The sequence below is a fragment of the Oryx dammah genome, unplaced genomic scaffold, assembly GCF_014754425.2.
Source record: "Oryx dammah isolate SB20612 unplaced genomic scaffold, SCBI_Odam_1.1 HiC_scaffold_2, whole genome shotgun sequence".
NCBI lineage: Eukaryota > Metazoa > Chordata > Mammalia > Artiodactyla > Bovidae > Oryx > Oryx dammah.
Genome location: NW_024070186.1, coordinates 175,186,593 through 175,210,026, shown reverse-complemented (window position 1 = coordinate 175,210,026; position 23,434 = coordinate 175,186,593). Strand labels below are relative to the sequence as shown.

At 41.7% G+C, this 23,434-nt stretch overlaps 1 protein-coding gene across 2 annotated transcripts in view; it reads right to left on the bottom strand.

Annotated features, from left to right (window-relative positions):
- Window positions 1–17,782, bottom strand: part of ACSM2B (acyl-CoA synthetase medium chain family member 2B) — a 47,593-nt gene extending 29,811 nt beyond the window's left edge. The window contains exons 1-6 of one of the 2 annotated variants that reach the window (XM_040257390.1): window positions 17,682–17,782; window positions 16,074–16,258; window positions 12,518–12,728; window positions 9,724–9,931; window positions 8,110–8,253; window positions 4,475–4,631 (exon numbers count right to left, since the gene is read on the bottom strand). In XM_040257390.1, coding sequence (XP_040113324.1) covers window positions 4,475–4,631; window positions 8,110–8,253; window positions 9,724–9,931; window positions 12,518–12,728; window positions 16,074–16,250 — 897 coding nt within the window. In that variant the 5' untranslated portion in view covers window positions 16,251–16,258; window positions 17,682–17,782. The remainder of the gene's footprint in view (window positions 1–4,474; window positions 4,632–8,109; window positions 8,254–9,723; window positions 9,932–12,517; window positions 12,729–16,073; window positions 16,259–17,681) is intronic. The other variant, XM_040257382.1, reaches the window with a different exon arrangement.
- Window positions 17,783–23,434: the final 5,652 nt, after the last annotated feature.

The following is a 23,434-nucleotide window of genomic DNA, read 5'->3' as shown; positions in this document are numbered from 1 at the left end:
AGACTTAAAATGAAGAAAGTAGGGAAAACCACTAGTTCATTCAGGTATGACCTAAATCAAATCCCTTATGAATACACAGTGGAAATGAAAAATAGATTTAAGGGACTAAATCTGATAGACAGAGTGCCAATGAACTATGGACGGAGGTTTGTGACATTGTACAGGAGACAGGGATCAAGACCATCCCCATGGAAAGAAATGCAAAAAAGCAAAATGGCTGTCTGAGGAGGCCTTACAAATAGTTGTGAAAAGAAGAGAAGTGAAAAGCAAAGGAGAAAAGGAAAGATATAAGCATCAGAATGCAGAGTTCCAAAGAACAGCAAGGAGAGATAAGAAAGCCTTCCTCAGTGATCAGTGCAAAGAAATAGAGGAAAACAATAAAATTGGAAAGACTAGAGATCTCTTCAAGAAACTTAGAGATACCAAGGGAAAATTTCATGCAAAGATGGGCTGAATAAAGGACAGAAATGGTATGGACCTAACAGAAGCAAAAGATATTAAGAAGAGGTGGCAAGAATACACAGAAGAAAAGTACAAAAAAGATCTTCATGAGCCAGATAATCACAATGGTATGATCACTCACCTAAAGCCAGATATCTTAGAATGTGAAGTCAAGTGGGCCTTAGGAAGCATCACTATGAACAAAGCTAGTGGAGGTGATGGAATTCCAGGTGAGCTATTTCAAATCCTAAAAGATGACACTGTGAAAGTGCTACACTCAAAATGCCAGCAAATTTGGAAAACTCAGCAGCGGCCACAGGACTGGAAAAGGTCGGCTTTCATTCCAATTCCAAAGAAAGGCAATGCCAAAGAATGCTCAAGCTACAGCACAATTGTACTCATCTCACACAGTAGCAAAGTAATTCTCAAAATTCTTCAAGCCAGGCTTCAACAATACGTGAACCGTGAACTTCCAGATGCTCAAGCTGGGTTTAGAAAAGGCAGAGGAACCAGAGATCAAATTGCCAACATCTGCTGGATCATCGAAAAATCAAGAGAATTCCAGAAAAAAACATCTATTTCTGCTTTATTGACTATGCCAAAGACTTTGACTGTGTGAATCACAATAAAATGTGGAAAATTCCGAAAGAGATGGGAATACCAGAGCACCTGACCTGCCTCTTGAGAAATCTGTATGCAGGTCAGGAAGCAACAGTTAGAACTGGACATGGAACAACAGACTGGTTCCAAATAGGAAAAGGAGTACGTCAAGGCTGTATATTGTCTCCCTGCTTATTTAACTTCTATGCAGAGTACATCATGAGAAAGGCTGAACTGGATGAAGCACAAGCTGGAATCAAGATTGCTGGGAGAAATATCAATAATCTCAGATAAGCAGATAACACCACACTTATGGCAGAAAGTGAAGAGGAGCTAAAAAGCCTCTTGATGAAAGTGAAAGAGGAGAGTGAAAAAGTTGGCTTAAAGCTCAACCTTCAGAAAACAAAGACCATGGCATCCAGTCTCATCACTTCATAGCAAATAGGTGGAAAAATAGTAGAAACAGTGGCAGATTTTGTTTTTGGGGGGTTCCAAAATCACTGCAGATGGTGACTGCAGCCATGAAATTAAAAGATGCTTTCTCCTTGGAAGGAAAGCTATGACCAACCTAGACAGCATATTAAAAAGCAGAGACATTACTTTCCCAACAAAGGTCCATCTAGTCAAGGCTATGCTTTCTCCAGTAGTCATGTATGGATGTGAGAGTTGAACTATGAAGAAAGCTGAGTGCTGAAGAATTGACGCTTTTGAACTGTGGTGTTGGAGAACACTCTTGAGAGTCCCTTGGACAGCAAGGAGATCTAATCTGTCAATCCTTAAGGAAATCAGTCCTGAGTGTTCATTGGAAGGACTGATGCTGAAGCTGAAACTCCAATACTTTGGCCACCTGATGCGAAGACCTGACTCGTTTGGAAAGACCCTGATGCTGGGAAAGATTGAAGGCAGGAGGAGAAGGGGATGACAGAGGATGAGATGGTTGCATGGCATCACCGACTCAATGGACATGAGTTTGAGTAATCTCTGGGAGTTGGTGATGGACAGGGAAGCCTGGCATGCTGCAGTCCACAGGGTCGCAAAGAGTCAGACACAACTGAGTGACTGAACTGAACTGAATCCCAGCCTTATTTTCCACAAAATATTTTTTGGGACATAATTCAGGTAGAAAGTGCTTTTTAAAGTTAGAAGCACCTATAGACTTTACGGAAGTGCTATGAAAAATAAGGTACTACTGAATACTTGCTAGGCCCTGTGCTCTCTCATTTAATTCCCACTATAACATGATGGAGTTTGTATTATCAACCCTCAACAACAGAGGGTTGAGCAACTTGCCTGAAGTCACACATCAGCAAATAGCAGCACTACCATTTGCAGCCTATACTTTTTAGTAATACCACCTTCATGGATTTTCCTGGTGGCTCAATGGTAAAAAATCTACCTGCCAATGTAGGAGACAGAGGTTTGGTCCCTGGGTCTAGAAGATACCCTGAAGAAGGAAGTGGCAATCCACTCCAGTATTCTTGCCTGGGAAATCCCACGGACAGAGGACCCTGGTGGGGTATAATTCGTGGGGTTGAAAAAGAGTTAGACACAACTGAGAGACTAAACAACAACAATAATACCACCTTCATTCCATGCTTTGCTTTGTATAGAATTTATTACAAAGAATGGGTTAGACAAAACATCTTAAAAAATTGCTAATGTTAACACACCATGTGATTATTTCCTCTGGGTGCTTTTGATGTACTGGTATAAGAGATGAAAATTATATCACTTCCCTTATTGCCTTGCCTTACAGGAAGCTCAACATGCAATTATCTACTTATTTGCTTTACCCATTTACTTGCAATTACCTACTTATTTGCTTCCTTTCCTTAGTCTTCCTGTTCACTCACCCCACATCTTCAGCCTATATTTTCCTAACAGGCTTTATAATTTTACATTTGTTCCATACTTTTTTTCTATTTATTACTCTATACAAAAGCTACTTCAAATCTTTTTGTGGAAGGAGACAGAATAAGAATTTGTTTAAAACAGAAAATGACAGAATCATATAAAGGGAATCTCTTGAGAGACTGCAGAACTTGCCTGGTCTCTTGACCTTTGAAGATGTCATCTATGCCTCAGTTTGCTCCTGGTATCTCTGCTGCCAGCCAAACAGAAATCTGAGTCATTAACTGCTACAGAGATATGGAGGCCCCAGGGTGTTAATTGCCCACTCTGTCACAAATGAAGTCCAAATAGATTGTGCCTTTGCAAGCAAAATGAGCCTATTTCCATTGCTTTGTTGCTCCAGGATCATGCAGTTTGTAGATTTTATTCAATGGTTACCCCTTCAAGTTCCACAGGAAAAACTCATTTATTCTTCAAAATTCCTCATAGATAATAATTCCAGACTGAAAATGACCCTAATGTCCACCAACAATAGGGTGATAAAAGAAACTGTGATAGATCCACAGAAGGGAACATTATACAAACTTCTAATATGTGCAGTAATATGGACAGTATTCACAGAAAATATATTGAGTGAAAGAAGCCAGACACAAAAGATTACATGAAGTTCCAGAAGAAGCAAAGTAAATCTATGGTGATAGAGGTTAACAATGAATAATCTATGGAGTGTTAACAATGACATGAGGGGTATGGCCTCTTTCTGCAATGCAGGTAACATTTTATATCTTGATCTGATGGTGATTACATGGCTACCTGTTATGGACTGAATGTTGTGTCCCCACACAATCCATATGTTGAAGCCCTAACCCCTGATGTGTTGGTACTTAGAAGTAAGTCCTCTAAAAGACAATTAGGTTTAGATGCAGTCATGAGGGTGGGTCCCTCATTGTGAGATTATTGTCCTTATAAGAAAAAGAAGAAATACCAGGGCTCACTCTCTTTACCATATGAGGATATAGCAAGAAGGCAGCCTCGAAGAGAGTTCTTACCAAGAACCCAACTATACTGGCACCTTGATCTCAGATTCCCAGGATAATGAGGAAATAATTGTTGTTTAAGCCACCCATTCTATGGAATTCTGTAAAGCAACATGACTGATTAATAAAATGTCTAACACAGGTAAATCATTTCCAAGCTACACACTTAAAATGGCTACACTATAGGCAAACACATACACAGACATGCACAAAAACGGCATCATCTCTAGTAGTCCATCCCTCTGTTTTACACTCAGTTCACTGTCATCCATCTGACACTTCATACCAGAGCAAGGGCCCATTAAATATGTGTTAAATGAAGGAATGACCCATGATGCTTGTCTCCTGAATATAGTCCTTTTAATTGTGTATGTGTCTGTCTCCTTTCCCAGACCATGAATTGCATGAGGGCAGGAACCATTTCCATCTTGCTTACTGAACACTTTCTATCTGCATGGCCAAGGTTAGTGAAAATTAGAGGAATTGAAAGAAACTTCAAGATGGGTTCACTCTGACCATCTGGTGCAAACTGGATCTTCTCTTACCTTTAGAATGATCACTGGATCAAACTTTGGCAAGAGATGGATAAATGTGCATGCTCCTGATGTCCAGGGTTCCAAAAGTGAGCCCAAAATGTTCACTATCCAAGCTGTGTCTGATATAGGCCATATTATGTCAGAGGCTTGCAGGTCTGTCCATTTTCTGACAACATAGAGGAAAAACATGTGTGAGTGCATGTGGGTGTGGATGGAGCATGAGTATGTGTATACGTGGGTAGAGGTAGGTATGTGTGCAGAGGAGTGTGTGTACCTGGATGTTTGCGTATGTTTATAGGTATGTTAGGGTATAAGCAAGCAGGGGAAAGGAGAGTTGTTCTATCCACACATCCTATCTCAAGTTCAGTTTAGTTCAGTCACTCAGTCGTGTCCGACTCTTTGCGACCCCACGAATCGCAGCACGCCAGGCCTCCCTTTCCATCACCAGCAGGTGCCTATTCAGGTGTGACTCCAGCTCCCGTGACTGAACAGCTAACTGGGTCTCATTTCCATTTTAACTCCAGTACTGAGTACAGCTTTTGGCCTGTGGTAACCACTTAAGAAATGTTTACTAACAAAAGGCACCTAAGTAGATATTCTAAAAAGTGGCCTTGCCTGCAAATTGAACTTTGGCTGCATAGACTGTGGTTGGTTCTCTTTTTTTGGAGCATCATGAATTGCCTGAGCACAACTGAGGGTCTCATGCAGAGTGACACTTGTAACCTTTCTCTTTTTAGGCCAGAATTTAAAGTATTAAGCTTGTCTTAAAGCAAAAATACTTGAACTGTGAACTTCCAGATGTTCAAGCTGGTTTTAGAAAAGGCAGAGGAACCAGAGATCAAATTGCCAACATCTGCTGGATCATCGAAAAATCAAGGGAGTTCCAGAAAAACATCTGTTTCTGCTTTATTGACTACCACAAAGCCTTTGACTATGTGAATCACAATCAACTGTGGAAAATTCTGAAAGAGAGGGGCATACCAGACCATCTGACCTGCCTCTTGAGAAACCTATATGCAGGTCAGGAAGCAACAGTTAGAACTGGACATGGAACAACAGACTGGTTCCAAATAGGGAAAAGGAGTACGTCAAGGCTGTATATTGTCACCCTGTTTATTTAACTTATATGCAGAGTACCTATGAGAAAGGCTGAACTGGATGAAGCACAAGCTGGAATCAAGATTGCTGGGAGAAATATCAATAACCTCAGATATGCAGACGACACCACCCTTATGGCAGAAAGTGAAGAGCAACTAAAGAGCCTCTTGATGAAAGTGAAAGTGAAGTCGCTCAGTCGTGTCCAACTCTTTGCGACCCCATGGACTGTAGCCTATCAGGCTCCTTCGTCCATGGGATTTTCCAGGCAAGAGTGCTGGAGTGGATTGCTATTTCCTTCTCCAGGGGATCTTCCCGACCCAGGAATTGAACCCAGGTCTCCTGCATTGCAGGCAGATGCTTTACCATCTGAGCCAAGAGGAGAGTGAAAAAGTTGGCTTAAAGCTCAACATTCAGAAAACTAAGATCATGGCATTCGGTCCCATCACTTCATGGGAAATAGATGGGGAAACAGTAGAAACAGTGTCACTCTTTATTTTGGGGGGCTCCAAAATCACTGCAGATGGTGATTGCAGCCATGAAATTAAAAGACGCTTACTCCTTGGAAGGAAAGTTATGACCAACCTAGACAGTATATTCAAAAGCAGAGACATTACTTTGCCGACTAAGGTCCGTCTAGTCAAGGCTATGGTTTTTCCAGTAGTCATGTATGGATGTGAGAGTTGGACTGTGAAGAAGGCTGAGTGCCGAAGAATGGCTGCTTTTGAACTGTGGTGTTGGAGAAGACTCTTGAGAGTCCCTTGGACTGCAAGGAGATCCAACCGGTCCATTCTAAAGGAGATCAGCCCTGGGTGTTCTTTGGAAGGAATGATGCTAAAGCTGAAACTCCAGTACTTTGGCCACCTCATGCAAAGAGTTGGCTCACTGGAAAAGACTCTGATGCTGGGAAGGATTGCGACAGGAGGAGAAGGGGACGACAGAGGATGAGATGGCTGGATGGCATCACTGACTCGATGGACGTGAGTCTGAGTGAACTCCGGGAGTTGGTAATGGACAGGGAAGCCTGGCGTGCTGCGATTGATGGGGTCGAAAGAGTCAGACACGACTGAGCAAATGAACTGAACTGAACTGAACTGAACTACTCCTTGGAAGGAAAGTTATGACCAACCTAGATAGCATATTCAAAAGCAGAGACATTACTTTGCCAACAAAGGTCCGTCTAGTCAAGGCTATGATTTTTCCTGTGGTTATGTATGGATGTGAGAGTTGGACTATGAAGAAAGCTGAGTGTTGAAGAATTGATGCTTTTGAACTGTGGTGTTGGTGAAGACTCTTGAGAGTCCCTTGGACTGCAAGGAGATCCAACCAGTCCATTCTGAAGGAGATCAGCCCTGGGATTTCTTTGGAGGCAATGATGCTGAAGCTGAAACTCCAGTACTTTGACCACCTCATGAGAAGAGTTGACTCATTGGAAAAGACTCTGATGTTGGGAGGGATTGGGGGTAGGAGAAGAAGGGGACGACAGAGGATGAGATGGCTGGATGGCATCACCGACTTGATGGGCAAGAGTTTGAGTAGACTCTGGGAGTTGGCAATGGACAGGGAGGCCTGGAGTGCTGTGATTCATTGGGTCACAAAGAGTCGGACACGACTGAGCGACTAAACTGAACTGAACTGAAAGCAAAAATAATTTAAGCTGCATATAAAGAACTTCCTTGTGGCTGGGAATTACCATAGAATATGTCCCATCCTCAAGATGATTGTTACTTTCACCCACAGCCAGCTCTGTAGAGAAATTAGGTCTTAGCCAAATGGAATCAAATTTTGGATGGTGAGTGGGAATATAATATATTAGCTACATTTATTTATCTTTCCATTTTTTGAAACTATTTTTTTCTTATTGTAGCTCTTCTATCAAATAATTTCTATGAAATTTAATTTTCTGAGGCCATAGGTTCATAGATAGGACATTTAAGTTTTTGAGGGTTTTTGCATTAAAGCATTTTTCTAGTTCTAATAATAAAATTAACATGGCAAGCAGCATCAACTGAAAAAATCAAGATCTCTGGTTATCATTTCATGACAATCTTAGCACACTGTTTTCTGACTCCACTGATGAGATTGATGTAGAGTGAAAGAAAAGCCTAAATTTGAGATCCAAGATATAGAAATTCTGAGATCTCAGTTCCCCTGTTTAATGAATTTGAAAAGTAATTTGCTACTGACAAAACAGGCTCTTGGAATCTGGACAGCATCAAAGAAAATCACTAACATTCCAAAGGACAAGATAAAGATCAGTCTTGAGAAAAAATGCATATAAACCTCATGCTAAGCACTCAAGCTAGTAGAGACACTGCTCAAAACACTGAAGAGGTTTTGTGATCCCTTGTTATCTATGACAGAAATGTTCTACCACGGGTCACTGGATACCCAGCTTGCTAAGCCATGTTCCCTCTTGCCCCACTTCCCAACTCTGTTTCTCAGAAGTGCCACATGATAACCTATTTATTTCAAGAGAATTGAATTTGAGATCAGAAATATCTCAAGGCCTGGTCATGTAGTTTCCAGAGAGAAAGGACTCTTCTTACCCAGCATCCATCTTGGCCTTTATTCCTAGGCTTGAGTGGGAGTGTTCCGCCATCTTAGGAAGGCCACTAGTTCCACTGGTGAAGTAGATGGCAGCTGCTTCTTGGCTCCCAGTCTCCACAAAGCAATGGGTAGTAGATGCTTTCCTGACAACAGTGACACAGATTGTCACCTAATAAGATCTGCCCAGGACCCCAGATGTCTTAATGACTCATGCCTTCCCATCTCCCCTCATATTGGAGAAGCAAGTCAGCCGACCCACTCTAGAAGGGAGGCTTAGGAGTGGATAAGATTGTGAGACTTTGAGTCAGTCAGACTTGGGTTTGAACACCACTCAAGTTTGATACTTTGTTAACCATGTCACTCTAGATTATTTATTTAACTTCTCAGAGTCTCATTTTCCATATCTGAGATCTATATCTATATCAATATAACACCCATCTCAGAGTTATCAAGAAAGTTAACTTTAACACAAAGGAAAGGGTAACTTGCTTTGAGAACTCAGTGAATGTTAATTTGCTTGTTGTTGGAAGCCACAGCATGACAGCAGGTGCATAGGAGATGCTCAATTAGTGTAAATTCTCCCAATCTTCCCTCTTCTATTCCCTAGAAGCATTTACTCCTCTTTGGAGTCGCTCAAAACTACTGTTATGTTGTCTATTTCCCTTACAGTTATATTAAAGACTATAACATTAGAAAGAAAAAGCTTACACTCTCCCTAGGAATTTCCTAAGGTATTGTTTCTAGTGTGGAGATTTCAGACATATGAAAGGGAGATTCATTCTTCTGGCCAGTCATGTTATAGACTGCTGGCAGCCTCACTTAGGGATGCAAAAGATGGGAAAGGAGTCTATAAACTCTGTGTATCAGCCATCTCCTGTGTTTTACCACATACCCTCTTAGCTTTACCTCTTATTTGACACAGTAAAAAGCTCTGGGTGAGTTTCAACCAACTTGCTGTTGCTTCTACTGCGAGCCACACTGAGGTGAGGCACTCTGTGCCTCTGGCCTTCATTCTCTGTCACCACCATGGCATGGGACTCTGAGCCTATCCTGCACGCGTGTACATGCAGCCTGGAGTGTGGGGTAAATAATATCTCTGGGCAGCCCTCTAAGAATGGAGGTTAAGTGCTGATGGGTCAATGTTTGTCAGTCCTTTAGTAGACAATCCTGAGAGGCATTCTGTGTGTTCCTCAAAAGGTCCCTGCAGGCCAAGGCCCACTTATGCTGTGCAGTGACTCAATAATACAGATAATAAACTCTGTATTAACTCTTACTTCTTTCCTGCTTAACTCTCCCACATCTTACACACTGCTCCTCAGACTTCCCAAATAAGGAATCTGCACATAAGTGCAGGTTTCCATTTTTGGTAAAAGCTCTGGCTAAGACAGGTTGATGGGTTTCCCTGGTGCCTCAGTGGTAAAGAATCCACCAGCCAATGCAGGAGATGTGGGTTCTCCTGGGAAGATCCCCTGGAGAAGGAAATGGCAAACCACTCCTGTGTTTTTGCCTGGGAAATCCAATGGACAGAGGAACCTGATGGGCTATAGTCCATGGGGTCACAAAAGAATTGGACAAAACTTAGTGACTAAACAACAGGATACATAGATACTCACCACAGTAGTGTCTTGAAGTCCAGCCACCCATCCCGGCTTTTCTCAGACACCAGTAGTTTCGTTTTCAGAGAAGGGCACTCAGGTGCCACAGTGTCCACTATCTCAGCCACCTCATCCCCAGCCACAATGGCCCTGGCGTTAGACACCTGCAGCCTATAGAGAATGTCTTTGGCTTTCATCTGGATGGTCCCGGGCATGAAGACAAGGCCTGGAAAAAGTCAAATGGCTTAGAGCGAGAACTGGAAGGGATGGTTGATTTCTCCCCTAGAGAATTTTAATATGAACAGCCAATGGGGAGAAGCTGGGTTAGGGGAGGTAGGGGTGGTGATAACCAATGGGGAGTACCAATAATAAAGGAACTGGGGACTAGAGACTGATTTAAACACAGATGTCCCTGGGGTTGTCAGAGCTGTAAGGAGTCTACTGAGACAGAGAAACCCAATTGCTGGATGTTACACCATTGGTAGTCTAAGGCCACTAACACATACACACACACTGCCCTGTAGAAGTTTGCTATATCCAAACAATCATATGTAGTAACTAAAATATTACAGCCTTAAAAGAACTTGGAATCGTCCATGCGATACCACGGTGCTCAAGGTCCTGACTATCTCAAGCATGGGACACTGAATTTTCTTTGGGAAGAGCACTCCTCGGCTTTTGTTTTCTATCTTGATGAGAATTTTATGACTTTGCTTTATTCTTCTGGATAATAATTAGACTGTTTCTCACCTTTCATAAAGCTGCTTTCACATGCTCTTCCCGGTTATCAGTTTCCACCTCTGGCTTACTCTTTCCCACTCTCAACACTTCAGGATCCACACTGCAGACCTGTTACCACCTCAACTGCCCCTCATCTCCCGCTCTGAGTTCTCCTTCCCTTCAGACCATTATCTGTCAGTGGGTCAGTTTGTGTCACTTTTCTCTCACGGCCTGCTCACTCCTTCCATGGGCTACCTGCTTCTATAGCTGTGTTCAGATTCCTCTGATAACTCTTACTTTTTTTTTTACCACAATCACATTTTCCTCCTTACTGATGAGAATGCTTGTTGTGTGTGAAGAAGGCCAGGAAAGATAAGTTGTAAATGAAGGATACTGGTGTTTCTTGAGGCTCTTCCACTTCTCATCTCTTATATCTAAAAATTGATAATTCTTAAATTTCTGTCTGCATCTCAGATGTTATGCCCTTAAATCCCAGCCATTCACTTCTCATTCCTTCCTTTTTATCCTTATATTTAAAAAATTGAGATATAACTGACATACAAGAATTTATTTATTTGAAGTATACAACTTAATGATTTGATATACCTATATACTATAAATGAATACCACAATAAGTAAATAATAAATAAAAATAAATAACTAATAAATACTACCTTATGTCATCTATCACTATACATGATTACACTTATTTTTTATCTTGTGATGAGAATGTTTAGAATCTACTCTCTACAATACATATTGTTAACTATAGTGATCGTGTTTTATATTATATACCTAGGACACATTTATCTTATAACTAGAACTTCTCCCCACTTCTTGAACATTACTTGGGTACCCCCAACTCAACAGCTCCCAAATTGAACTTGTCATCTTTCCCTGATACCCCATAGCTGCTTCTCACTGTGAAAAAGACCACTGCATCCACCCAGTTGCCTGAGTGACTCTGACTTCTCCATCTCACACGACTTCTTCCTCTACCTTATGTCATTCATCAAAAAAATCTTGCAATTAGTTTTCTCAAATCCAACCACTTAACTCCATTTCTATCTCCCCATCCAAATTGAAATCACTATCACTCTTTGTCTCCTATTGAATTCCCCAACCCCATTCTTTCCCTCCTTCATTCCATTCTCCATGAACCATCCAGAGTTACCATCTATATACAGAAAATAGTCATGTCATGCAATCAGTTTATGGTTTCCATTCCTCACTGCATAAGGACCCAGTACCCTTCCCTTGCCATGGCTTACAAGGTTCTGCCAGTTTAGCACCTGTCCATCTCTCCAGACCCATTTGCCTTTACTTTCTTTTTGCTGCCTGGGCTGTAGGCACCCAAGTCATCATTCCAGGTTCGTTCATAATTTTCAGGCTTCCCTCGCCTCTACTCTTCCCTCTGCTTAGAGCACTCCTCCTCTCTTCCTCCTTTCCTGATCAAATCCTACTTGTCCTTCCACTCTCAGACTAAATACTACTTCTACTAAGACTTCTGTAAACCTCTCAGATTAGTCTATTTGGGTCTCTTGTTACAGCAAAGATCAGCAATTTTTTTCTACAAAAAGCCAAGCAAATATCAAATATCTTAGGCTTTATGTGCCAGAGGCTCTCTGTCCAAACTATGTTAGTCTGTTATTATAGTTCAAAAGCAGTCACAGATAATATACAAAGAGGGCATGACTGGGTTCTAACAAAACTTATTTATAAAAACAAGCTGTGGGCTGGATTTGCCCTATAGGTCATAGTTTGACAAATATTTTGTATAGGTTCTTATAGAATCTCATGCCACTTATCAAAACTGTGATTTAATAATTGTATATGCAATTAATCATTTAAAGCAGCTGTCTTTCTCCAGAGACTTGTGAGTCCCATACATAGACTCTGTTTCGTTTACTCTGTATTAGCAACCTCTTAGCATAGTGCTTAGGGCATTGTTTGCTTAAATAAATGGAAGAAGAGTGGTGTCTCTATATGACGAGGGACCACATGATAGGTGGAGGGGGCATCTTTTGGGAGGAATGATTGCAGTTTCTTTCACAAGGGAGATGGTGCCCAGCTCAGGTGGTCAATCACCAACCTGCTCGCATGCAGCCAAGGATCACCAGCCACCACTCAGGCACTCGGGGCAGCACCACTGTCACACGATCCCCACGCTGCAGACCACATGGCCCTGTGAAGACGTTGGCTGTCTGTTGACTGAGTTCACTCAGTTGGCTGAAATTCCACATTACCTCATCCCCACTGCCACTCACCCACCACAGGGCTGGGCCAGGGGGTCGCTTGCCAGCCTGAAGAAAGAGAAGGCCTAATGATTAAGGTGGGCTGGTACACAGGCATGTAAAATAAATTCCCATCTTGGAACTGCCGCAGTGGTGCTTAATAAGCTTTTTGATCCCAGGACTCCTATACACTCTTAAGAAGTATTACAATCCTAAAGAGCTTTATTTATAAGCGCTTTATTAATATCTCTCAATGTTTGTTAGAAATTAAACTGAAAAATTGTATACATGTGTGAATAGGTCCATTATTGTTGTTGTTGTTGTTGTTTTTGCTCAGTCGCTAAGTCATGTCCAACTCTTTGTGACCCCATGGACTGCAGCACGCCAGGCTTCCCTGTCCTTCACTATCTCCTGGAGTTTGCTCAAAGTCATGTCCAGAGTTGGTGATGCCATCCAACCATCTCATCCACTGTCATCCCCTTCTCCTTCTGCCCTCAATCTTTCCCTTTATCAAGATCTTTTCCAGTGAATTGGCTCTTTGCATTCGGTGGCCAAAGTATTGGAGCTTCAGCTTTTAAATATAACAGTAATAAGTCCATCATATATTAACACAAATAAGATATGTTTTATTGAAGAAGTAAGTATACTTTCTAAAACAAACAAAGTATAATGAGAAGAGTGGCATCATTTTATATTTTTGCAAATCTTTTTAATATCTTCCTTAATAGAAGACATTTGGATTCCTTTATTTTTCTCTATTTACTTCATTGTAGCCTCTGGAAAATGACACAGTATTCTTATGAGAGAATGAGAATTAAAAAGGCAAATATTATCTTATATTTATTTATCTATCTCTATGTATTTGTTTATTTTTTACTGTGGTAAAATATGCTGTGCTTAGTTGCTCAGTCATGTCCAACTCTTGCAACCCTATAGACTGTAGCCTGCCAGGCTTTTCTGTCCATGGGGATTCTCTAGGCAGGAATACTAGAGTGAGTTGCCATGTCCATCTCCAGGGGATCTTCCTGACCCAGGAATCCAACCAGGGTCTTCTACATTGCAGGTGGATTCTTTACCAACTGAGCTACCAGGGAAGCCCATGGTAAAATATACATAACATAAAATCTACCATTTTAGACATTTTTAAAGTACACAATTTGGTGGCATGCGTTTATTATACTGCTGTGTAATCACAACAATCATTTGTCTCCAGAACTTTTTCATTGTCTAAAACTGAATCTGTGTATTCATTATACAATGACTCCCCAGTCCCTCATTTCCCAAGTCCCTGGTAGCTACTATTCTACTTTTTGTCTCTGAATTTGATTACTCTGCTGCTGCTGCTGCTGCTGCTGCTAAGTTGCTTCAGTCGTGTCCAACTCTACGCGTCCCCATAGACGGCAGCCCACCAGGCTCCCCCGTCCGTGTGATTCTCCAGGCAAGAACACTGAAGTGGGTTGCCATTTGATTACTCTAGGTACCTCATATAAATGGAATTGCACAATATTTTTCCTTCTGTATCTGGCTTAGTTCACTTAATGTTCATCTATGATGTATCATATATCAGAATTTCATTCTTTTTAAAAAAATGTTGTGTAAATATGCCAATTTTATTTATCCACTAGTCCATTGATAGACATTGGATTGTTCCTACATTTTGGCTACTGTGAATACTACTACTATGAACATGGGTGTATAAATATCTCTTCAAAACCCTGCTTCTAATTCTTTGGGGTACATACACAACAATGGAAAAACTGGATTATACAGTAACTCTATTTTTAATTTTTTGAGGAAATATATTGTTTTCCACAATGGCTGGACCATTTTACATTCCTACTAGTGTTGCATAAGAGTTCCAATTTGTCTTAGTTTTGTTTTGAATTGTTTTCATTTTACATATTTCCCTGGGAAAAGTCTCAGGAATCCTCAGGGTCTCCATATCATAGTTTGAAAGCACTAATGTCAAGCCAAAGAGAAAATTTGTTTGTAATTATATTAGATATTTCAAAATTCCTCTTTATAAAGGTTGACTCTTTTTGCACTTTGATCAGTACCTGTGTCTATTTCCTCATAGCTTTGTCAACAGAGTATGTTGACAAAACTTTTATATAACTAGTAGGTAAGATATATTATTTCAGTGAAGTTTTCATTTGTGTAACTATTACTATGAGTGAGGTTGAGCATTTTTTCTTATATTTAAGGGCCTTGTGAGTTCACTTTTTTGTGAATTGTTTTTATATATTTGCCCATATCTATTTTTGATTGCATCTTTTTATTCTTAATTTCTAGGAGCTCTTTTTGCATTAGAGATATTAACTCTTGGCTCTTTTATGAATTCCATATCTTTACTCTGATTGTCATTATTGTAAAATTTTGCTGACAGCGTGTTTTTCAATGGAAAATTTTTTTTTTGAAATGTACATATATTTAGTAAATTACTTATTTTGTGAATTCAAGATTTTGAGTCATGTTAGTAAAGACCTCCTTCATTATTCTAAAGAAGTATAACTTCAAAAGAAAAGCCAGAAATCTAAATTTTTATCTGAAAAATTTCAACTTTAAAATGTTTACCAATTTTTTGTTTTGTTTTGTTTAGAGAGCCCTGCACCATGGGCCATGTTTAGCCTAGAGGCCTGGCATTTGCCATTTCTGTACTACAGTTATGTCATGGTGTTAAGACATCACAACATCACAACTATGATTCCCTTTGATCATCATTCTTTTAAGTCCATGCTAACAAAACCACCTCTTCTGCTACCCTAGCCAGGATGAATCCTTTCATCTTCCATAAAGGTACACTGAACTCAGGTAAAGTCAATCACAGTGTCAGCAATGAATGGGGCAGAATTCTGGAAGTCCAGGCTAGGAAAGAAAATTTAGGAATTTTTGCATCACTCTCTTCTCTGATGTCTCATGTTGCAATCCTTTTGACACTCCCAGCCTAATAATCATTCTACTTGTGTATCCCTAATGACAAGGACACATAGCTTTCTGAGAAGACCCACTCAGTCTTTGGTTGATGCTGATTTAACAAGAGAACGCTGATTTTTCTTTTATTAAATACAAATTTACTTTCTCTATGACTCCAACTCGCTAGTCCTTGTTTCACCCTGGGAGGTCACAAGAGAGAATGTGGAGTATGTTCAGGTTGGCTGTGTGTTCAAGCTGCCTGAGGTGTGGTGGTTCCCAGATTGCTCCACTATGCATCAGTTTCCTGAACCCTTCTTCCTGCCAAGCTCATGTTCTCTTGTTCCGACCCTATGCACCTTAAAGGAAAATGGACATCTTGTTCACAGCTCATTATAGTGCCTGACACATAATAAGTACTCAATAAACACTTATTGAATGAATGGATGGACTAGTGAACTCAGCCAAATTTTCCAACTGTGTGCCTCTTTTCCACCCCATTACCTTCTCCATGCCAGCCCAGTGATCTATCACATCAGTAGCAAAGTTAAATTTGGCAGGAACTTCCTGGTGTCCCCACTGCAGGGATGCCAGTTGCCTAGTATGAATGCGGATAGTGTGATTGGACATCTGAGACCTCCATAGGATGCAAAGTGCCTGGAGTTGCCGCCGCCAATACATGTTCAAACCTATGAAGGAAGGAAAAGACAGAGGTGAGTCTTTCTGTACTGTCAGCAGTTGCTTAAGGAGCCCCATTCCAACCTTACAGGGTTCTTCCAGAAATTAATTTGCTGTGATTATGAGTGAACCAGAAGTCAGCATCTATCTCAGTCACCTTCTGATGTACCATTCTCTGAAAACACAGCACCTGCTTTAAATCCTATTTTTCCAGCACGTCTGACAGTTTTGTGAACACCCAATTCCACATAATAAATCCTTTTGTGCTTAAGACACAGCAGTGTGGTAGATTGGATTGTTATTACCAGCAACTCCGTGTGCATTCTGGAGAAGAATGTGTATGCACCTCTCGTTGACTTTGGCTTGTCCATAGGATATGCTTTGGAGAATGAGATATGAGTGGATGTGCTTGTGTACTTGGTCAGAGACTCTTGCATTTATGCCCTCTGCCATGAAAATGGCTTCCCTGGTGGCTCAGATGGTAAAGAATCCTCCTGCCAATGCCATGAGAACAGCATATCCCAAGTGAGCCTACCTCCAGCCTGGGTCCCAGAAAGCATGTGGACTTGAGCTGAGCCTAGTATAGCCACAGATAATTTCCAGACTCACAGGAAAATATTTTTGGATATGAGCATCTGAGATGTTCAGGATGATTGCTATCATGGCAAAAACTGACTAACACAAGCAGCATTTGTTTTCTTTAACTGATACTTGACTGAGATATCTTGAGTACTATGTATTCAGCACACAGGACCTGACAAACAGAATCACTTTAGAAATTATAACTGTTGTGATTTTCATTTCTATCTCTGCATTGGCTCTAGGCAAAGTAGTTCAAAAGCTACTGGTCTCTGATTTCCAACATGTGCATCTTGATGAGGGCTGCAGAATTTAAGTGTAATGATCTTTGACGCAAGGAATCCAGCCAGTAGTTCCTCCAGCTGGTCAGATTCCCTCTTTTTCTTGTTTGGGCAGGAGCAGTCAGAATGCTTAAGGTCTCTTAAAGACCTTCCTCTCTTATTTTCTAAAAGAACAAAAAGTGAAGATTTCCTTACCAGCTCCTAGGCAGGAATTTTTTTTTGCCTTTCTACCTGCTGATTCCTCTCTCTTTCCATACCTGGCTCATTCTCATTCTTCTGGCCTCACCTCCTCTTAGAGGCCTCCTTCCCTGACTACCACCCAACTTCCATCCCATTTTGACCACCCTTCTCCCAGCCACCCCAGTCCTTCCCTTTTGCTGTGCTAAACGCTCCCTTTTCCTTTGCCCACTGCTGCCTCCTCACTAAGACCTGGCAGACCTTTCTTGGTCCCTAGAGATTGCAGACTACTTTTCCTGGTGGATTGTTATTCTACTCACCAGTCGTGACTTCTAAAGATTGGATAGCGCCATCATGAAGCATGACTCCATCTATTCATTCCTCACAATGTGCTCACCTGCCAAGTCCTTTCAAGGAAGTCTCTCTGGAGATCTCTTGGCCTACTCCCTCCTGAACAGACAGCACCAGAAACCCTGTCGCCTTGGAGGATGGCACAGCTAATCAAGATAGCTCGAGAATCCCTACAGCCTTCAAAGAGGGCACAGCTAATCATTAACTGAGGCTAACTCGAGATAACACCAGTCCTCCTAGTTATGTTTATGGATTTCACAGTCCTACAGCCTTGGAGCCAGCCAGGAACTAGTCTTTCAATCTAGGAGATGAAAAGGAGATTTATGCACAAGACTGACAGCAGGTTCATGCCCCAACATGAACAGGAGCTCCTGACAGGAAGGTAGGAACAAAACTCACACAGAGTTGATGTACATCCTGCCCTCTCATTTCCTTTAGCCCTTTCCTTCACCTGATTTTCCCCTTATTCTTGGTCCCTATTGATGATTCCTCTTCATCTCCTTTATTCACAATTGGTGCATGATTCTATCCACTATCATAGCTTGAAACCCAACTGCCTCGCTGATGACCGTTCATGTGTCTCCAGCCTAGATCTCTCTCCTGCACACTAATCAGCTTGACCTCTCTCCTCAGATGTCTAACAGGCCTGTCAAACATGCTTTGTTCAGAGCTGAGCACCTCATCTTCCCTTTCTCAGTGAAGTATCCCACTCTGCCTGCCACCTTGTCCATCTCAGTGAATGTTTGTGCTTATGCAGCTGTGTTTGAGTCAGAGGGCCAGAAAAACAAAGACCTTTCCAGATCATTGAGTAGATAATATAAAAACTCAGAATGGAACAGTAACTTGCTTAAAGCTCTGCAGAAAATCAGTCTCAGGCACAGGTCTGGAACCCTAAACTCAAACACACTCAGGCTGCTGACTCACAGTGAATCCTCAGGGCCTGAGATTAGACCTGGAAAACAGGAGACTCTGAGATGCTGAGACAGTCTGTTTTCCAGGAATACCCTCCAAAGGAAAAGTATCTCCAGCCACCTTGGCTTCTGTATCTTCTCAGATCTTCCCTGATGCCACAGAGCTTTCTCACCTGCTCCCCTGTATCCTATGCCCACTCTGAGTTATTTCTCCAATGTGCTGGCTACCAGCCACCCATCTACTAAAACAGCCCCATGACAGGCAGGGATGGGAGTTCCCTAAACATGGATGTCTCTGTTGGAGGCTAACAGGCCAGGGGCAAGACTAGGGTGCCAGTTACCTTGCAATGCTGAGGGCACAGGTGACAGAGACCCAAATCAGGGGATAACTAGGGGAGCCAGAGGGGCTTAAATACCTGCAGAGCCAGGGTATAAGGTCTGGGGAGCATTGTGTGCTGTGCTTAGGTGCTTAGTCATGTCCAACTCTTTACCACCTTACGAACTATAGCCCACCAGGCTCCCCTGTCCATAGGGATTCTCCAGGCAAAAATGCTGGAGTACGTTGTCATGCCCTCTTCCAGGGGATCTTCCCAACAAAGGGATCGAACCCCGGTCTCCCACATTGAAGGCAGATTCTTTACTCTCTGAGACACCAGGGGAATGTTAAAGAAATCAGATAGAAGTAGTCTCGTTCAGGCTTCAGAGGCAAAACAGCAGAGCAGGCCTCTGACCTTGCTTCTGATGTACCTGGCCACGGCCCTGACTACTGCTGTGGGTGTCAGCCATACCTGCTGTGAGTGTCAGAAGAGAGGCACAATAGAGAGATAGGAAGTGGATCATGCAATTTGTTAAGTTCCTGGTGGAGGTCTGGACAACCATTCCCTGGATTTAGCAACATTCCAAGATTTACAGACCAAAACAAACAGCATTAACATGAAACTAGAGCTGCAATTTGCTCACAGATTGATGATACCAGTTTGCATCCTGGGATTATAGGTGGGAAACCAGAACTACGATCTTTGAGATCTCACCCAGGGAGCAGACACACTGCCTGGGACCTTTGCTCAACTGGCATTCCAGATGTGTTGTGACACAGGGTTTCCCAGTGCTGTTTGAGTCTGAATGTTGGCAAAACCCAATTTGGTGATATGTCCTCTGCTGTTTCTGTTTCTCTTTTCTTTTAATGCTAGTAATATTGAAAGTAAGCTAGATAAGTCTCTAATAAATATTGGTATTATTTATTTGTCTATAGCAAATGGCTTATTTTGTTAACAAATTCTTTGAACCCAAGATAATTATGAAAACTTTTAGCAAAACAGGGAGAGAAGAGGAGATATACCTTGAGAGGATACCCAAAGCAATTTGCTTTTCTCTGGGAAAGCCTAGAAATAATTCATGTAGAAAAACCTGCTAATATAGAGAAGCAACTGTGTCCTGGGAAGAGATACCCTTTCTGGAAAAATTCATAGAATTGCGCCACCTAGCCCTCAAGCCCAGTCCTGAAAGTGTCAACCCTTTCTTAAATACCCTGCGAAAAGTACTTCTGAATGTCTCAACATCACAGTCATGAGACTCAGTTCTCTTCCAGGAATTCTCCTCATTGTATGTCCTAAAGCCCTCTTACTGTCACTGCTCTGTGCCCTCTTCCTACCTACCAACAGAGAAGTTTCAGAGCACCAAGACCATGAGGACAGCTGTGCATGTCCTTCCCTTCTTTCCAGTCACTCCCTTTACTTTGACTTATTTGCTATAAACAGTAGGAAAATACTTGGAGTGGAGACCTAGATTTTGCAGAGTAAGACACCTGAGTTGCAGTCCCTACTAAGGCTCTGTAAAGAAATAGGTGAATCTGCTTAGAAAGGGAGATAAGGCTTTCTGAAGGAATTTGATGGCAAGACATAAGGATTACCTTGTCATCAGTGCTGGAAGTCTCCTGAGAATGTCAGGCTCTCTCTAGCCACCAAGAGTCTCAAAATGATCAGCTATTTCCCCTGTTGTCTTCTCTCCTTTTAAAGGCTCCCCACTCTGTCTTGAATGTCCATCAGAGACATCAAGGCCTCTGCCTCATTTACTTCCGAGCACTGGGAAGGGGATGCAGACTTCACTGTAGTCCCAGTCCATTCCTGCTCACTGTTTTCAGTGCCTCAAATGCCTCTCTTCCTGAGACCAGATTCGTGTTTTCTTCTGTACCAGTCAACCTTTCTTCTGTGTACAAATACTCTTTGGCTCTTTATCTACAGTGGTTGGCAATCTCTTCATTCATGACTATACATTAAGATTCAAGATTAGGGATCAGGGGCCTAAAGTGTGTCTAGATCTGAATTTGGGCTCCTCCATTCCTGAGCTGTGTGATCTTGAAGAAGTCATGTTACCCTTGCCTCACCACAAGATTCAGTCTTCTCATCTGAAAACTGGGGATAAGGCTAGAGTACCTCTAAGGATTGAACTTGATAATGCACATCAAGCACCTAGCACATGACCAGGTTTACAAAACTTCTAGTATCAGAAATTGCTAGCCTGGGCTTCTTCTGGAGAGGAGAGCTAGTCTGATTTGAAATAGGTCTAAGTGGGCCTTTAAAAACATATATATTCAAATTTGAGTTTTTATTTAAAATTTCCAATAGCTAAAAAATGAACCAAGTGCATAGCACATAGTATGCACTTTGTAAATCACAATGGGAGTGATTTGAAGGGGTCTTTAAATTCACACAGCAGCCTGGGCAGGGGACCTGGGTGCGTTAACTTTCCTGCTGAATACATGGATGCAGCACAATTGAAGAATGAGAGTCGTGATCCTGGGAACAGCGATTGTTGTTGTTCAGTCCCTGAGTCATATCTGCCTCTTTTTGATCTCATGGATTGCAGCATACCACACTTCTCTGTCCTTCCCTATCTCCCAAAGTCTGCTCAAACTCATGCCCATCGAATTGGTGATACCATCCAACCACCTCATCCTCTGTCATCCCCTTCTCTTCTTGCCTTCAATCTTTCCAAGAATCAGGGTCTTTTCCAATGAGTCAGCTCTTCACATCAGGTGGCCAAAGTATTGGAGCTTCAGCTTCAGCACCAGTCCTTCCAATGAATATTTGGTGTTGATCTCCTTTAGAATTGACTGGTTTGATCTCCCTGAAGTCCAAGGGACTCTCAAGAGTCTTCTCTAGCACCACAGTTCAAAAGTATCAATTTTTTGATGCTCAGTCTTCTTTTATGGTCCAACTCTCATATCTGTACATGACAACTGGAAAAACCATTGCTTTGACTATATGAACTTTTATCAGTAAAGTAATATCTCTGCTTTTTAATATGCTGTCTAGTTTTGTCATAGCTTTTCTTCTAAGGAGCAAGCATCTTTTAATTTCATGGCTGTAGTCACCGTCTGCAGTGATTTTGGAGGCTAAGAAAATAAAATATGTCACTATTTCCACTTTTCCCCCTTTTATTTGCCATGAAATAATCGGACTGGATGCCATGATTTTAGTTTTTTGAATGTTGAGTTTTAAGCCAGCTTTTTAACTTTTTCACCCTCATCAAGAGGCTCTTTATTTCCTCTTCACTTTTTGCCATTAGGGTGGTGCCATTGGTGTGTTTGATGTTATTGATATTTCTGCTGGCAATCCTGATTCCAGCTTGAGCTTCCTCCAGCTTGGCAGTTCACTTGATAAGTTAAAATAAACAGGGTGATAATAAACAGCCTTAATGTATTCCTTTTCCTATTATGAATCAGTCCATTGTTCTATGCCTGGTTCTAACTGCTGCTTCTTGACCTGCATACAGATTTCTCAGGAACTGTAAGAAAAATCATTTGTCTTCCCAGAAATGAAGGCAAAATGACCTACAGGGTCATTTGGTTTAGACATTTTGAAACCAAATTACCCAAGATAAGCCATTCAAACCCTGTCTTCCCTGGAAATATCTGTCCCTGTCAATTAATCAACAAATATTTATTAACTGCTGCTCTCAGATGGAAACAGAGTAACCTAGCCAGATCTCTCCCAGTGTGGATGTGAAACAACTAATAACATGTAAAATGATTAGGTTCATTTTAAATACTGTTAAAGGTAGGTCAGAGGTCAGATAGGCCACAGGTCTACTCAGCACTACCAGTGATTTCCAATTTCATGCAGAAGAAATGTCAGTGTTTATTATGCCATTCATCAGGAAACCCTGCCCCTCTGCCTGATGATTAAATTAAAGGGCCTTTGCTCAGCTCACAAAGAGGCAATCTGACCCTGCCCATTTGTGAATGCAGAAAAGAAGAAATTAACACATCCCCTCCCCAGTGCTAACTAAGCAGTGAAATATTTTGCAAAATAAATGGCCTTTCCATTTTCTCATTGCTTCTCCCTCTCTGATTCTATGAAAGAAATTGACATCCAGACCCCAATGAAATGGTTATTTTGGGACACTAGTCTGCCATCTTCTCAGTCAGCCAGCTTTCTTAATAGTTGGTATGAAACCATTCACCTCAGACTGGTACTTGAACCCATGTACCAGGATGCAAACCTGGTCAAAATCCAGCTTGGGACTCTAACCCATGTAGCTGGTCTTGAACCCAGCCAAAACCCATGGTCTTCCAAACCGAGCTTACTCACCTGATTTCAGGACTTAATGAAGCATAGGTTCTTGATGTCTCATTGCAGAAGAAATGCCGTGAGAGACAAAGTGATAAGTAAGAAGTGGATTTATTTAGAGAGAAACACTCCATAGCCATGGGTCGGGAAGATTCCCCTGGAGAAGGGAATGGCAACCCACTCCAGTATTCTTGCCAGGAGAAGTCCATGGATATAGGAGTCTGGAGAGCTACAGTTCACATGGTCGCCAAGAGTTGAATACGAATGAGTGACTAACACTTCCACTTCCATATGCCATAGACAGAGTATGGGCCATC